Below are 16,193 nucleotides of genomic sequence, written 5' to 3' on the forward strand. Positions count from 1 at the left end.
TTGGCAGAACCAAGTAGCTGAAGAGAAGTGTAAGGACTCTTAGTTCAGCTGAATTCCTGAGAGCTTTGGGATGCAAGGTACTGCACAAAGGAAGGTAACAAGTATTTCTAGTAAGTTTTTGTTGAACATCTCACCCTGTAGCTTGGCTGGCCAGTGGTCAAGCTTTTTGTGCTGTTACATTCCAAGTGTGAGCACTTCCTTGTTTGAAATGATGGGCCAGGTGCTGAGGAGCAAAGGCCAGAAGTTACTCAGCCCACCCTTCTCCCCCCCCCAACTAACAGCTTTGGAAACTAGCTGCCTCTTGACAGTGTCCCTTTGTGTGCAAAGCAACAAATGCACTGAACTGGGAGTCTTTTGGTGCCCAAGTTAATTTTGTATCACAGGTGCAAATTAATTTGAATTACCAAAATGAACAGCTGAGGGATGAGCTTGCTCTACATCTGGTCCTCAGCCAGCCAGAAGGCAGTGCTAACAGCATCCATTGTCAATAGCCCCCACTGTTCTAGTGCTGGTTTAGTTTAATCCTCTTGGGCCGGTTGAGACTATGGCAATGTGGCAGCTCAACATTTTATTCCCTGTGAACAGGAGAGGCAGCACAGTTGTGTTACACTGCTAAGGCTGTTGGTTGCAGTCCTGAAAACTGGTGCAGATGTTGAAGGTGGTGGTCATGGTAGGTTGGAGGGATTGTATTCTAACAGCTAATATATTTCCTTAAACTTTGCTGCAACACTAGTACCTGGGCTTTCTCTGAGCTGCTTGACCTTATCCATGGGAGAAGGTGAGGTGCTTTGTATCGGCAGGGCCTGACCTTTAATGTACTGTTACAGTTTGAAATGCAAAGATGAAGGTTATTTTACAGTGAATGTACTGTAGAGCAGAATGTTAAAGCTACTACATACAGGTTAAAAATGGCTGAAACTTAGATTTACAATAATGCTCTTACTTGAAATGCTTTCAGGCATTATGCAGAACACTTGACATGTGAGTGGTGAGCATTTGCAGTTGAAATTGTTACATACAGCACAAGCTGCTTGGACTAAAATGTAAATACATCTGTGCAGAGATGAGTGCAGCAGGTGAAGGCAGGGTCATAGCATCCTGACCTGGCCCTGCCTCTTCCTGCCATCCTTAGTATGGAGATAGTAGGAACAGTGTAGCCCAGCATCAGTACTAGCCCTGTACTTCAAGGGGCCTTATAGTCTGAAAACCAGCTACTGCTGGTCCCAGTAGACTATGGTTAATGTGAAGCATTAACCATAGTTAACTAAGCAGAGGAAAAAAAAAAAAGTGTAACTAACTGAATTCACTTTTAGGCATTTACAGCCCCTTTACTGAGCTGCTTTGAAGCTAAGGAACATGGCTTCTCTTACAGAAGTCTCTTCAGAAATGAGGTTTCCTGGTATGTGTGATGTCCTTGTGTGCAGCTGTGTGCACGGTACCCCACCAGTTCTTGGGGTTACAGGGGTAGGCTTGGGGAGCTAGAGAGGTTTTTGCAGCTCTGCAACCTCTTAGCTAATTGCCTTCTTGTGTTATTGCAGCTGAGTGGTAGCAAGGGCTGATGGACAAGTAGAGCCTGAAGTGCAAGTGAGGAAACTGGCTGCAGTCCCATAGGTTTGGGGGTCTCTGCTAATGCACCTGTGTTGTTGCAGTAGTGAGCCAGGAGAGAGCACTGGAACACTACAGGCTTGTATTTCCCCCCTGTATAGCATCCTCCAGGCACTTCCTATATTAATTTTTGGAACTGCTTCTATCTTCTATGGAGTCAGCCCTTTCTGAAGTGATGGTGTAGTTGTGTACTGAAGTTGAGCAGCTGTAGGCAATGGTCTCATGTGCAATGTTAGTTTGTTCTCTAGGAGTAAAGGTTTCTTTTCTAACCACATTGAGAAAAGAAAGCTTCATTCTCTGCTTAAAGAACAAGCTCCGTGGGCATATTGGGGTTTGGTTTGTGTGCAGAGCTTTCCTATGTAATGGGGGGAAGAGAGAGATTAGAATGGATAAATACCCAGGGAGGGGAGCAAGCATTGCCTCCCCCTGCCATCCAGGGAAGCCCCTGAAGGGAGAATGCTGGCTCACACTGGCCTGACCACAGTAGCCATGGTCTGCTGCTCCTTTCAGGACTGCTCTCCCAGGCAGGAGGAGGCTGCTTGCCTTTGGCAAGAAACTGGGATTCTCTAAGTCCCCTGGTGATGGCAAGTTCTTTTCTGAAGTTACCTGTGGAAAAAACATGACAAGTCACTTCAAGAAACAGCAAAATCATGTTTGGGACACATTTTACAAATTACTCTATTTAAAACTTTAATTTGTGATATTAATGACTGCAAAACACTTAGAATGACATTTGTTAAAGGCACATTTCATTTTAATGCATAGTGTACCATTCTAAAATAATCCTAATTTCCTTACAAAGTGCTTGAGCAGCCACATACAGATAAAGTATAGCAAAATATATTTACAATCTAGGGTTTAAAATCTTAATCTGCCTAAAAATACTTTAAAAACTACAGAGATAAAATTAGTGCTTTTTTTCAGCTTACCTGGGTGAACAGACCCTGCCCTCTAATTTTTTTTGCCTTTTTTTTTTTTGTGTGATTTACTTAGATTAAAAAAATTTCTGTACAAGATGTAGTTACAAAAATGGTATTTTTTGAGGATACTTTCAGAAGTGTTAAGCACCCTGTTAGGTGCTCAGATATATATATATATATTTGGGAACCAAGAAGGGCGAGCTGACTGTACCTCAAAAGTCTTGGTTTCAGCTGGATACAGGAACATGATTTGTTTGCTTACTGATCACAGTCTGGAAACAAGTGATGCTGAGAAGTGGCCGCGCTGCCAGACATCGTGTGGAGCGTGGGGAAGCTGCCTGCCTTGTTCCCAGGGGCGCAGCACTTGCACCTAGTAACCAGTGATTTCCTCCCAAAGCCTCTCCCATGCAGGTCTGTCCAGCATCATGATTCTAAACCACCACCTCAGTGCTGCACTCTCCAGTGGCTCACATTTCTTCTTGTAATTTTATTCATTCATAGTTTTGCATCCAGTTGAGTGCCGAGTCTCACTGTCTTAGCCCTTGAACAGCAAACTCCTGGCTGGGATGAACCTGGGCGAGGACATCTGCAAACAGCTCCAAGTGATGCTGGAGCCAAAGGACCACATGCAGAAGTTACAGAACACCAGATGCCAAAACCAGGTCTTGGGTTATACAAGTATGCACAGTGTCTGGTCTAAGTTATTTGTCAACTTTTGAGGTACAGTGTTTAGTGTTGGGGGGCTTAGAAAATATACACTGTTTTTTATCAAAAATATTTATACATTCTGTTACAACATATTGCTTTTACCCAATCTGTGTTCTGGAGGTCAGTGGCCTATACATTAACAAGTATTTTTTCACTGAGTTGCAGGATGTTCACTTGGCCACTGCTTAACATTAATGAAGTGGTATAATTAAATTACTTGCCTGGACATAAGAATACATTACAACTTCCAAATATACATGTTCACAGCATGTATACATTGAAAATCTTTCTGCTTTCTAAGAGTGATATGATATTGTACAGCAGATAGAGGATGATCTAGGTGGTTAAATACAGACTGCTTAACTTAGCTGTCCACCCAGTGAATGGGAAAGGCATGGGGTTGAGTACAGAAGTGGCTTGGAAAATGCATACATTTTGCTCTGTGGGGTTAGACTGAGCAACATCCTCCTCACATTCTTCAGATCAACCAGGGTTTTAAGCCATGCTTAAAGAGCTTAAAGGCAAAACTGTTTGGCAAGTGGCTTTGGTAAACTTTCCGGGGTTTTGTCGATTTCTTTGTTGTAATGGAAGCACTTACACTGTTGTTATCTCAAAGGCAAGGCGTTTAACAGTTTCCCTAATAAATACCATAGAAAATTTACAAAACAAGGCATATCTGTTCTCCATACCGTTATTTTAAGAATGCAAGATGAGGGTGTACATAGAAACGTGTAGTTTTATAGACTGCACACAGTAATGTGTTAATTGAAATCATTTGCCTTCTCCAGCTAGAGCCATGTTCTGTGCGAGTGTCATCAAGATCCCAAACTTCTATCTCTGTGTGGCTGAGCAGAGATCAGTGATCGCCTAGCTCAGAGTCTGCTTTCCCCATGTTAAGGCAGACACTTTAAGAAGTGATGTGATCTGCTGTGAGAGAAACAGTGCAGACCCCATGTGTGCCCATGTGTGGGAAGCTTAATACAGCTGGGTTCACCAACTCAAGAATTCCATAGACCTGCTTTCCAGTGCTCAGATAAAAAACAATATACAAAGAGGCCACTCTTCACAAGAGTGTCAAAACAGTACTTGAAAGGATCTTCATGTGATTTAAAAAGACAAACCAAGCTACAGGTGGCACAGAGAGCAATAGAAGAGTGGGTATTCTTCTGAGAGAGGCATTCTTGTGAGCCAGTCAGCTGGGGTTTCACAGTGTCTGGAAGTTAACACCAATCAGCAATGTAATCAAAATCTCTGAACATTTCCTGCTCTTCTTCTGAAAGTATCCTGGGTTCACGAGGTGGAGTGAGGATAGGTGCTTCAGAGGTAAATTCATCATCAAAATTACTAACGTCTTCTCGTCCTCTAATGGTGGGTACAAAAGGAGGCTTCACTTTCTTGGCCAGTAAAGCATTCCAATCTATTAGCTGTAAGATAAACCAACCGCAGTTTAGTTTCCTCTCTACTTCTTTGTGTCCTTAGAAATATTACTAGTCTGTACTCACCCTGAAGAAGTGATGCTTTTTCACATCCTCAGCATCTTTCTCTCCAGCACCAAGACGCCGCTCTGGATTTCTTCGTAGCAACTGAGAAAACATGCACGATTTCAGTGCAGAAATTCAGGGAAAGGGGAGGAACGAGGGAGGCTGAGAGCTACTGTGTAAGAGCCAGCACCAAGATTAGATTAGATTAGTGACCCTAAGGAAAGTCTTCATCCTCAAAGTGGAAGATGATGCTTTAGCTTTACATGGGTCAAGTGGCAGCAGTGCTCTTCTAGCACAACTCCACCAACAGTCCAGCTATGAGCAGCCAGAGAAAGAGCAGACATAAGACTGTAGGTCTGTGGGACTGAGACTTGGTGCCTGAAGTGATTGGTGGGCCTGGTGTCAAGCAGAAAGAGTCAGAATTGTGCTGGAGAGTATACAGATTTAAATGAACTAGTACTTCTTGTTTGGCTCATAAAAGAGCCAGCTCTGCTGCCTCCAGTGCTTTAACTTACACACTGCAGCAAGTTGCTGAATTGGGTGATAGACTGCCACTCTGTCAGACATTTATGTGGAGAGGCTGCTTCCAAAGACATTGAATCACCTCCAGTAAACACTACCAACTGTGGTAAGCTTCTACTTTAGGTAGGTTCAAGTATCTTCTTCAGATAAGCAGAGGCACTGCACTAAGGAACAGCACTGGTAATGATCATAATCAACATCAGCTGTTCTTTGCCACATGCAGTGTTCCCTGCCCCAGTTGGAAGGAATCCAAAGAGATTTAGAAGTCTTTGAATTAAAATATTCATGTGACAATGTTAATCTACCAAACAGATCAATGCAGCAGTGTTCTGTTAGGAAAAGAGAGCTGAACTTCTCTAGTTAGGTACGACCAGGAAACAGTTCAGGAAGAAAATAGAGCTTCTAGTGTTTTACTTTTTAAAGTGAAAAACTTGATCCTGAATGAAGTGGAATGGCACTGACAGGTTTCATTTAAGGTGATGGACAGCATGGCATAGCCTAAATGGGGCACCCAAAATTTACTTGTAGAAAGAAACCACCAGGCATAGGTTCTTCAAGTGTTTTGTTCCTCACGAAAGCAATTCATTTCCTTAATTGGGATAAGAGGGGAATGTATTATTATTATGACTATGATGTTCTTACCCGTCTCATTATAGAGATGGCCTCTGTAGACAGGAACCGTGGATATCTTACTTCATCATTTACAATACTGTCAAACACCTCTTCTTCATCATCTCCAGGGAAAGGAGACTATAAGGCAAGTAATGAAATACTATTAACAGGCTTAAACATTACTTAAAATTGAAAAGATGTTTTCTAATTCCAAACTGGCAGCAGACTATGCCCTGAAATGAAGTCTTCCTGTTCCCAGAAACCAAATATGGTAGTTTTTCTTGAGGAAGAGAGAAAAGGCAAGTTAGTGTTGTCCCTTAACTCCTACTGCAGGATTCGGCTTTACAAATACGTTTTTAGAAGTAGAAACACCTAAAACAGGGATCATCTTTAAACTATTGACACAAGATACACAGGGAATGTGGGAAGTACAGATCAGCTTTTCTTCAGGACAGCTGCTATCCACAAGTAACACGGTCCAGACTAATTTGTTTTTGTCATATCTTCAGCATGTGACAGCTCCAGGGTTTTCAAACTGTTCTGAAGTGGCCTGCAGATGTTAGGTGACACCCTAGAACCTTTTTATCTTTTAGCACAGAGGCCATCTATGTACTACCTGGAGATACTTGAACAGAATGCTCTGGAAGGTAAAGCAGCATACACAAGGTAAATAATTACTCAGTAGTAATTTATTTATACTAGCTCATTTACATGGAACTGGGGCATTCTGTTTTAGTGCAGGTGTAATTCAGATGGTAAACAGCATTGTCTTGGACCAGCTACAACTCATTCATTCTCAACTACTGATAATTCAAGCTTATGGCATGATCATCAACTTCTGTAGCATTACAGCAGCTAGTATCAGGTAAGTGGCTGCTCAGTGTTTAATACTTCTTAAACACATTAAGATGCTCATTGTAAAACCAGGTATGCCTATACATACTGGGTATGCAAGTACTGATGCAACTGTGACACGTAGGACACACTGAGTGTTGGCAGGCCAGTATCTTGAGTTTACTACCTTTTTAAACATACATTAATGACTCCACTGTATCTTACTAGAACTTACCTCACCCACTAGCATCTCATAGATAAGTACACCAAGACCCCACCAGTCCACAGCTCTTGTATAGGAAGTTTCTGTCAGCACCTCTGGAGCAAGAAATTCTGGTGTGCCACAGAACGTGCTTGTTCTGTCTCCAAATCCCATTCCTGAAAAGTTAATGAATGAAAAGCAAGCACTTACGGAACTTGTCTGCAGCTGAAGTCACAGTAAATGTTTCAACACCTACTGCATTTACTAAATTCCCTCTTAGGCTATCTAAAAACTAAACATGGAGGAGAGGCTGTACAAACTGAAGAAGGAAATGGACTTTTCCATATCTTCCTCTGCAATCAGGTTTGAGACACACTGTAACTTCAGTTTCTACCTCTATTTTATGTCTTAATAGAAAGGTAGTTGCCAGTAACAGAATGCTTGAAAGTACCATTCTATCATCTAGACTTCCTTTTTGGGATAAACGTCACCTTTCTAGCTGTTAGTATACTTCACATGTCATTGCCACATTCTTAGAGTTGCAACTATTTCAGAGTTAAACAAATAGATAATGAATTTGTAAAAAGTAATAGCAAGGTATCGATTGTACCGGTACTTCATTGTACAGTCTTAATTGACATGTTTAGAATGAGGAAAAACACTGATTTTTCTGCTAACTTGCAGAATGCAGCAGTGCGCATTATGAATAAGCAGAGCTATGATGAAATAGGAATCAGAACAGGAGATGCACACAACTGAAAAAAAGTCAGTAAAAAAAACCAGTGCTATGCTCAGAGGCTCCCACTATTTCCCTACTAAGGAACTTTCCCTTATCTCCACATTTGTACAGTCTATTTTTTTCCTTCAAATGATAGAGGGTAAGGACACATGCTGCACATTTGGCAGTCCAAAAGTCTCGAACAGCCAAGAGTAAGACAGACTGCAGAATTCCCCTAGAAAGAAAATATAATGGCCAGTACCTTCTTTGCAAAGACCGAAGTCAGCAATTTTCACAAAGCCTTCTGTGTCCAGCAATAAGTTATCCAACTTCAAATCCCTAAATGAACATTTGCAAAAAGAATTGCATCACTGATGTTCCTTCAGCCCTATTCAGGATAGCTGAACTCCCTCTGTTGGGAATGGGTTAGTGACTACTTACCTGTACACGATCTTGTGTTCGTGTAAATACTGAAGTCCAAGAACCACACATGCAGCATAGAATCTGTTGAAAAAGTTGAAGTGGAAATGGCAAGGAAATTCAGTCTTCCTTTTCAGAGTGCAAACTCCATTATTATCAATCTTTTTTATTAACCATCCTCTGAAGATTACCGATTGGTTTTTCAAGTACAGATTACAAGGTGAGAGTTTTTAAAGCCAGATGGCAAGGATGCTTAAACTTGCAGCTTTCAAGCTGTAGTATGTTTGCTTGGCCTGGAGGATGAATTTTCTGTAGTATCTACTGCCAGGGCATTGAAGGATTTCCAATTTGGCTTATTATATTCTGTTTTGGTTTTTTTTAGCCTTGCCTGTCATTTTAACTTGTCATTTTGCTTTTTCTGTAATCTCTTTTTTTAGAAAGTATTATAGAAATTAAATATTTGTCATTTTTTACTTCAGTGTAGATTCAGGCACATTAAACCTGAATGTGTCTTCTTCTAAGACGAAGAGTTAGAATCTCTGACCCTTCTTAGAACAGCATTTACTGAAATGACCTGATGTAGAGGCATGTGGGGATAAAAGTTCTTATCTGCTGAACAAAATGCCTTTCACTTAATGCCACAAAAAGGGATGGATACTCACACTGCTCTGGGTTCAGAGAAGACATCAGTATGAATGTGCATCATCAGATCCCCACCAGCAGCATATTCCATTACAAAGCAAACATGATCTTTGGTTTGGAAACAAGCAAATAGGTTCACCAAGAAGGGATGCCTTACACTATTCACAGTTTCAAATATTCGCTTTTCACACATCAAGCTGCAAACAGAAAGACAGAAATTTAAAGCTTTAAATAACAGTTTTTCAACTCTCAGAAACTATTGGCAATTGATGCCTTACATTTTTTCCTCTAATATTCTTTTGGATAAGGCAAGAACATTTTTTGTTTCAATAGAGATTTTAATACTTGCTCACACATTAAGTTGATGCCAAGATTTCCAGTCATATTTGGCTTTCATCAGCAAACAAGGAAATCTAGCAGTCCATGAGAATTGTATCCTGCCAATTCTCCTTCCAAATACATTAAGTGGGAAACAGTATCGATACTAGAGACATCTAATTCCAGATTATTTCTCCTTAAGCCAATTGGTTGATTTGTACCTTATTCTTGGTGCAGTTACCTTTGTTCCTGCAAGTCAAGTGAATATAGTCATTGCTATTAAACAGTTGTAAAAGCACTTTCTTGCACTAAAACTAGATAGTTTTGTAACTGCCTCTTCACTTCCAAGCAAAGCAAAATCTGAGTTTTGGGCAGAAAGTACAGCATAAACTGGAAAATATGATGGCCAAAGTATGACAGTATGTTACAGGTTGAGAAAAACCATTATAGGGGTTTCTGCCACTAAAGAAAACAGTCATGGTCCTCCTGAAATGTGACATAATTCTATAGAATAACTAATTAGAATAAAAATTGCAACAGACCCTCAATGAGAAACAGGATCAGCTTCAAGTCGCAGGCATGGTAAGAGAGGCACTAAGACTAATCAGTATCGCTGGGCTCCACTGCTCCCTCCTTGCCTCAGGAGGATTGCGTGTCTGCAGCAGCCAAGCAGGGAGATGACAGCTTGTTCTGCTCTTTCACTGAATTTAACTACTGTTTGGTAGGGCTCATAGTTGTGCTGCACGCAGAAAAAAAACAGCTGATTTATGGAATCTATGTTACAAACTGACCTGTCCACTTCATCACGAGCGACAATATCTCCTTTCTTTAAGGCTTTAATAGCAAACATCTCATTTGTGTTTTTGTACTCTGCCAGCAGCACCTAAAACAGAAGATAAGGGATACATTTATGAGCTAAACCCAGTTTTTGATAAAGCCTTGACATTTTTTATCACCTTTTGACATTTACCTTTCCAAAATGTCCTCTGCCCAGTACAGCACAACATCTGAAATCCTTCAGACTGAATTGAAATCGTTGTTGTGATCTATGTAAATGAAACAAGAGTCAAAAATCTTCAAGTTTGTTAACTTTTAAGGAAGAGTATCTAAATCAACAACAAAACCAGTTCATTGTTACCTTCTGTCTTCAGGCTCTCGGGTGTTGGTATATTTTATGTCTGAATGGGGAGCATCAGACCCACATATTATTTCAGGCTGGAGTTTTGGGACAATACTATTTCTGCCATTTTCAAAATCAAAAGTTGTTACTTCATCCTGTGAAGAAAAACAAGGCTGAAGATTTAAAACTGATTGTGAAGGCAAATGAATGCAGAAATTTTACTGGAGGCCTGTGAAAGTCTTAACACAAGATTTATCTAAGCTAAAACAGTAGAGTTCAAGATGATACAGAGAAACAAGGTTTGAGTGATGAAACCTATTGCTACAGTCATTCAGCTTTTTGTTAATAAAGCCATTTTTTCTCTGAACACTAATGATTTGGGGCTTTTGTTATTTCTGTGTAGGAACCAATGCCATGGAGAGTTAAGCACACCAACCACAGAAACAGCTTGCCACCAAGAGTAATTGGAACTTTTTGTAGAGACAATTCTGTACGTGTAAGTTAAGGGAGCATATGCTGAAACATAAGGGGAGAAATCCATCATAAAGATGCCAATACTGCAACCTTGTTAAACTGTAGAGGCCAAAACACTTAGTTACTTGCCTGAGATGGCACATCAGGAGCCTTTATCTCAGAGGAAGACTCACATATTTCCCCAAGGGAAGATGCACGTGGTGGAGCAGGTGGAGGCTCAGGCTCAAGTTCAAAGTCCAACTTGGCCACAGCAGAGTCACTGTCAAGGGAATAAATAACTCCTCAGTGTACAGCAGGGATCATTTTACTGGCATGAAAACCAATTTAAACCTGCATGTTATGTAGATTCCTCCTAAAACAAATCTGTGCATGTAGATCTGTCTATAAAATGGATGAGCAAAATTAACACACTGAAAGGTCTGTAGACTTGCAGAGTAAATAGATTTGACATCCATTAGCACATAAGCATCTCACTGTCATTCTTAAAAAGTACTTAAAAACAGTAGATATTCCCTACCTGGCTGGCAGTGTGAGCTCAGGAATGTTTGCATCAACCACTGGCCCAGTAGCAGGCACTGGTGCTTGAGGGCTGAAGGTGCCAGAGTGATTTACTGTAGGAATAGCTCTTCTCACCAGCCTTCCCCAAGTGGCAATGTTAATATTCATTTGAGGAGCTCTGAGAAATGTTTTGCCTATGGATATTGTGAAAAAGAAAACAGAGTGCAAGTCATTTCCTTACTTATTACCAAAAGCTCTAATTAAAAACATTAATTCATATTAATCAGTTTATGAAGAATAAACTGAATTTATCCTATTCCTTATAAGTTCCTAATTATTCATTGTTAACTGTTAATGCATAATTAGGAATTCTAAACCAAAACATTTCTAAATGCAATGCCATATCCTTGATTATCAACAGCTTTCTTCCCAGGTAAATATTAGATGTCTGCATAAAAGAGATCACAAATCCATATCATTTTTAAGCTTTACATGTTTATATTAAACAATCACCTTGCTGTTTTGAAAAGATTTTCTTCTGCCTCTGGAGTTTTGGTCTTCTTTCAATAACAGGATTAAAAAATGTAACCTGCAGTTCAAATAATGGATGTTAGAGTTCAAGTTTCAGGACAAAATCCATTCTTTAAAGTTTAAGAACAACTTCTTAAAATCTTCTGCAACATATTACTTACACTGTACGATATATTATATAATATATTGTTATATAATAAGTATGCTCACATGCTCAGAAGAAACATCCTTACCTCTGCAAACAGGGTACCCTGGGGTTCAAGATAGAGACACATGCCATGCCGCTGGTTATCCAGGAAATCTTCCAACCTCAGGAACTTGACTGCACACAAAGATCTCCAGTCACGCCAATAAACAGAGATTTCCAATTCACGTGACTATGACAGGAAACATACACACAGGAAATTACTTACTGGCGATTGTTCTGCAAGAGGTACCTCTGTGCTACTGTAAGATCTAGCAACTCAAGGACTGAGATGCAGAGCTGTTACTTCAAAGGAGTGCCACTTTTGGAGAAGTACCATAAAAATTCTGTGACATGGCTTTACCAAAACATCCAAACTACCTGATATTGGAATTTACTGATAAATAATGAGAAACTGATGATTCTCATAAGAATTTAAGCTTATCCATCACAGGCTAAAAACATATTATGGCAGTTTAGAGGCAGAAAACAACATTTCTGGAGTGCCAGCCCAGCATAACAGCTTAACCTCTGGGAGCTCATTCTGTTAAAGATGGGAATACTCACACATCTCAAATTTGAACATAACACAGCAACAGGAAAACAGGCAACATATTGAAATTAATCTAAGAACTGACCATTGCTGTAGTGAATTAAGAACACATTTTTACCCTGTCTAGTTCCAGTGTAAATTTCTGATCCCAGGACTGATTGGAAATAGGCTTCCAGCTAGTTTGACCAACCACAGTGTTATCCAGCTTCAGTACAGCACAGACTTCATCTGTAAGTAAGTAAAGCACACAGACTCAGCTTAAATCTTTAAGAAGATTTTCCACAAACAAAAAATCTTCAGTAAAGTTCCCTTTAAAAAATGTAATCTCATATTTAACTGGTTCTTGTGGACATAATAGTGTAGTTGTGCTTTTGTTCCTTTTCTTCTTAAACAGATGAAGAAACAGCCAAGTTTAAACGTTCAGATCAATGTAGCATTTTACATTACAGAACAGGGCATGCACATTGAAATGTAAATGCATGAAAATAAGAGAAGGTAGAATATACTGAACTGGACAAGTCATCATTTTTCAGAAGGTTTCTGCTACTCCCACTTTTAATTTTACTGGTTCTGCCAATGAAAGATGTTCTGGCTTCATTTGGACTCCAACCCGGTAGCGTAATTGAGGTGGCTTTGGATCGGCCAGGGACATTTTCCAAGATATCCTGGCAGCCCATCAGCCTCACTTCCAGGGTACCTAGAACAAGACAGACAGAGATCTATCAGAGAGTTCTGTTACTGAGTAAATGAAGTGAATGAGTAACATTGATTTATGGCAGTAGCTCACATTCTGATCCCCACAGGCGACAACAGAAGGATCAGATGAAATTAAAAGACAGATCTGAGACAAATATACTGAAAATGAGCACTAGAAGACAAGTATGTGGGACTCAACCTCCTAGAAGGAGCTGCAGTTCACCAAAATGACACTAAGTAAGTTTTTGTTGTGTCTCAGAAGTATCTTTGTTTCCTTCACCTAAGATCTGCCCTGGGTTCAAGCTATAGGCACTGTCACTTCTTAAGACGATAAATCTTGTTTCTTACTGAAATGATGGATCTTGCAGATGGGACAATAACAATTTTCCATGAGCTTTATATAATCAATTAATGTTGGATACATTGCTGCAGTAATTAACACACACTACTGAAACACATTGACTATGTATTTGTTTCAGATGCATTCAGAAACCACATTTGTTTGCTACCTGCTAAAGTGAAATTCAAGTTAGTGCATAATCTAAAAATCACTGAATTGTTCCAACTTCACTGAATTTGGATTTTCAAAAGCTGAGAAAAGATGCTACTCTGAAGAGTTTTCTACATCTTTACTCAAATGAGCTTTAGAGGCTGCTGTTCTAATTTAGGAGAGTTGCCTCCAGCAGCACATACAAATGGTAGGCTTACCTCATCCTGTACAAGATAACATCTCTAAAACTGTGACAGCACTGCCACCAACAAAATTAACTATTAAAGTGGTGAAATCAGCCAGTTCATAATCTTGCTGTCACCAGAAATGCAGCTCCCTAATACAGTGTTCTGACAGCACATGTACTTATAAAGTTTCACAGTTAAGTTCTCTTTTTTGACAGAAACTTAAGTCAGACTTGACCTAAAAATGGTCTGGCCACATTACAGCCCACAGAACAGACATCAAGAAACCAATCAGAGAAGAAATCCCATCCTACAGGGAACTAACAGTTGTAAGTGACCTCTAAGTATTAGGTTATGAAGATAAAGAGATGCTGTTGGCTCCCAAAATAGGATAAAAGAATACTTTATTCCCAACCTCTGTTTAGGGGTGAAATAAATAAATACCTAAATAAAAAGCAGAAAGGCTATAATCTTATATAAGGACAGAAAGATCTGTTGATGCACTTTAAAATGACATAGCACTGATCTATTTTTCACAAAGAGTTAGAGGCAAAACACAAAGACACCGTTCACGTAAATCCAGTTCAATACAAAAAGCTCTTTGTGTAGCCATTATGAAAGCGAAACTATGAAGAACACTTCACAAGCTTGTAACTCTGTTCCGATAACTCCATTACAAACTGTTCATGTGCATCAGTAAATTACATTTAAAGAGGAATTATCTGTCACTACAATGCATCTGACCTATGATTATATATTATGCTTTTTACTCTTTACTACATGTCTCATTGAGCCAAAATGGAGGACAAGAAGACTCACTCCATTTTCTTGTTATTGCAGAAGAGTTCCTCTTTTTATTTTAAACTATAACCCCACAGTACTTCACAACTAGATTCTGGTTTCAGTTATACATGTATAAGGAGAGTAACATTTGAATTACTGATTGTTTCTGTAATAAACTTACTCCATTAATAGTTACATATAAAATGTTTTAGGAAACAAAACACCAAACCTATCTGTAGTAGGAATTCTTACATAGCCACTTACTACATAAATTTAGTAAAGCCACGTATTCCCAAGTAGTCAAAAGTATTTGTTTTTTCTTCAAGAACACTATGAGGCAAATGTTTAAGAACTTTGTGAAAGCATGGTTCATCTCTTCCTCTGAAGAGCAATTCCAGGTGAACACAAACTATGAGAAGTTCTTAAGTCTCATATATAATGTACTGTTCCCTCACAGTAAGCTAAGTCTCAAACCCCAAAATAATCCACATATAATTTGCAAGGCAAACAATTCACACCAGTGAATAGAGGCTTCAGTAGTTCCATGCATTCTTCTTAGGATCTTCCTCCTTGGTTTAGGAATAGAACACATGTTTTGGTAGCACAAATGTCACCTTCTAAAAAGCCACTGTGGTCCACTGGGTAAAATAAGGACTGGGCAAAAAGCTGGGTGCCTATCTCCAGGCTCTGCCACTGACTTGTTATATGATCAGGGCAAGTCACTTAACCCTTCCGCACCTCAGTTGCCCCTTTTGTAAAATAGGGATAATTTTACCTACTGTTTAACATTCTTGATAATAAAAAAGGCATTAGGTAAACACTAGTAGTACCATTCCATAGTGACCTAACTTCACTTTTTCAATAGGATTATAAAAAGGCCAACAAATCAAAGAAACTTATCTGCATTGTTTTGGTGCACAGACATTTGGAAATTCTAAATGCCTTTGTCTAGCAAAAGAACAACAATGAAATATGTCCAGAAAGAAATAAAACTGGCATTAAAGCCTTGTTCTAAACCATTGAATAGAGTTGGAAAAAAGGTTCCATAAATCTTACCTGTTAACGCTGCTGGCTTGGACAGCGTACTATACTGGTTCTGAGTAGATATTACACTTTGACGAGGACTTAACGTGGGTGAAGAGACCAATGAAAGCTCCTCTATAATAATACTGCTTTTGGGATGGTTTTTAGGGAGTTCATTCAATCTCTGCTCCAGTGAATACTTCAAGAGGTCCAACTTCTGGCTTGATTCATTAAATCTTGCTTGAGCCTTCTTAGAACAAGAAAAAATAATGAAATATTTCATATCTTTTTTGCCTTGAAAGAGCATTTAAAATAAAGTATCAGAAATTGTAATGACGTAAATTACTTCTGAAAGTGCCTTTCTGTCAGTGACCTTCCCAGATCCAAGTAACTTCATCACATTCTTTGCACCTTCTGCTACAGCATACTCTATCCTAAAGTGATGCCGTAATTCTTCCATTCGGAGTTCAAGAGGGCTTATCACAGGTTTTGCTGCAAAGAGATACAAGTAATCTTCATTATGAAGACCATGCCCAGGTTTAATTTCTTTAATAGTAACTCTTCCCCCATATAAATAGAGGGCAGAAAACAAGAAGAAAGGGGAAAAAGAAGCAAGATGCTGATTTGATATTCAAAAAAAAAAAAAAAGCTTGAAGTGTGTCATAAAAGCAACA

At 39.4% G+C, this 16,193-nt stretch overlaps 1 protein-coding gene across 2 annotated transcripts in view; it reads right to left on the bottom strand.

Moving 5' to 3' along the window:
• Window positions 1-2,269: 2,269 nt before the first annotated feature.
• The window catches only part of PKN2 (protein kinase N2), a 50,618-nt gene continuing 36,694 nt past the window's right edge, over window positions 2,270-16,193 (bottom strand). Inside the window, exons 5-22 of one of the 2 annotated variants that reach the window (XM_057402719.1) lie at window positions 15,866-16,011; window positions 15,553-15,766; window positions 12,854-13,039; window positions 12,461-12,570; window positions 11,839-11,982; window positions 11,588-11,663; window positions 11,094-11,268; window positions 10,706-10,835; window positions 10,121-10,257; window positions 9,953-10,028; window positions 9,774-9,865; window positions 8,685-8,861; window positions 8,044-8,106; window positions 7,865-7,941; window positions 6,918-7,060; window positions 5,879-5,986; window positions 4,736-4,816; window positions 2,270-4,657 (exon numbers count right to left, since the gene is read on the bottom strand). In XM_057402719.1, coding sequence (XP_057258702.1) covers window positions 4,454-4,657; window positions 4,736-4,816; window positions 5,879-5,986; window positions 6,918-7,060; window positions 7,865-7,941; window positions 8,044-8,106; window positions 8,685-8,861; window positions 9,774-9,865; window positions 9,953-10,028; window positions 10,121-10,257; window positions 10,706-10,835; window positions 11,094-11,268; window positions 11,588-11,663; window positions 11,839-11,982; window positions 12,461-12,570; window positions 12,854-13,039; window positions 15,553-15,766; window positions 15,866-16,011 — 2,339 coding nt within the window. In that variant the 3' untranslated portion in view covers window positions 2,270-4,453. Of the gene's footprint in view, window positions 4,658-4,735; window positions 4,817-5,878; window positions 5,987-6,917; window positions 7,061-7,864; window positions 7,942-8,043; window positions 8,107-8,684; window positions 8,862-9,773; window positions 9,866-9,952; window positions 10,029-10,120; window positions 10,258-10,705; window positions 10,836-11,093; window positions 11,269-11,587; window positions 11,664-11,838; window positions 11,983-12,460; window positions 12,571-12,853; window positions 13,040-15,552; window positions 15,770-15,865; window positions 16,012-16,193 lie in introns of both variants that reach the window. The other variant, XM_057402718.1, reaches the window with a different exon arrangement.

Source organism: Pezoporus wallicus, unplaced genomic scaffold (assembly GCF_028554395.1).
Source record: "Pezoporus wallicus isolate ANWC-B61680 ecotype Strahan unplaced genomic scaffold, APGP_CSIRO_Pwel_v1 contig_8333, whole genome shotgun sequence".
Taxonomy (NCBI): Eukaryota; Metazoa; Chordata; class Aves; order Psittaciformes; family Psittacidae; genus Pezoporus; species Pezoporus wallicus.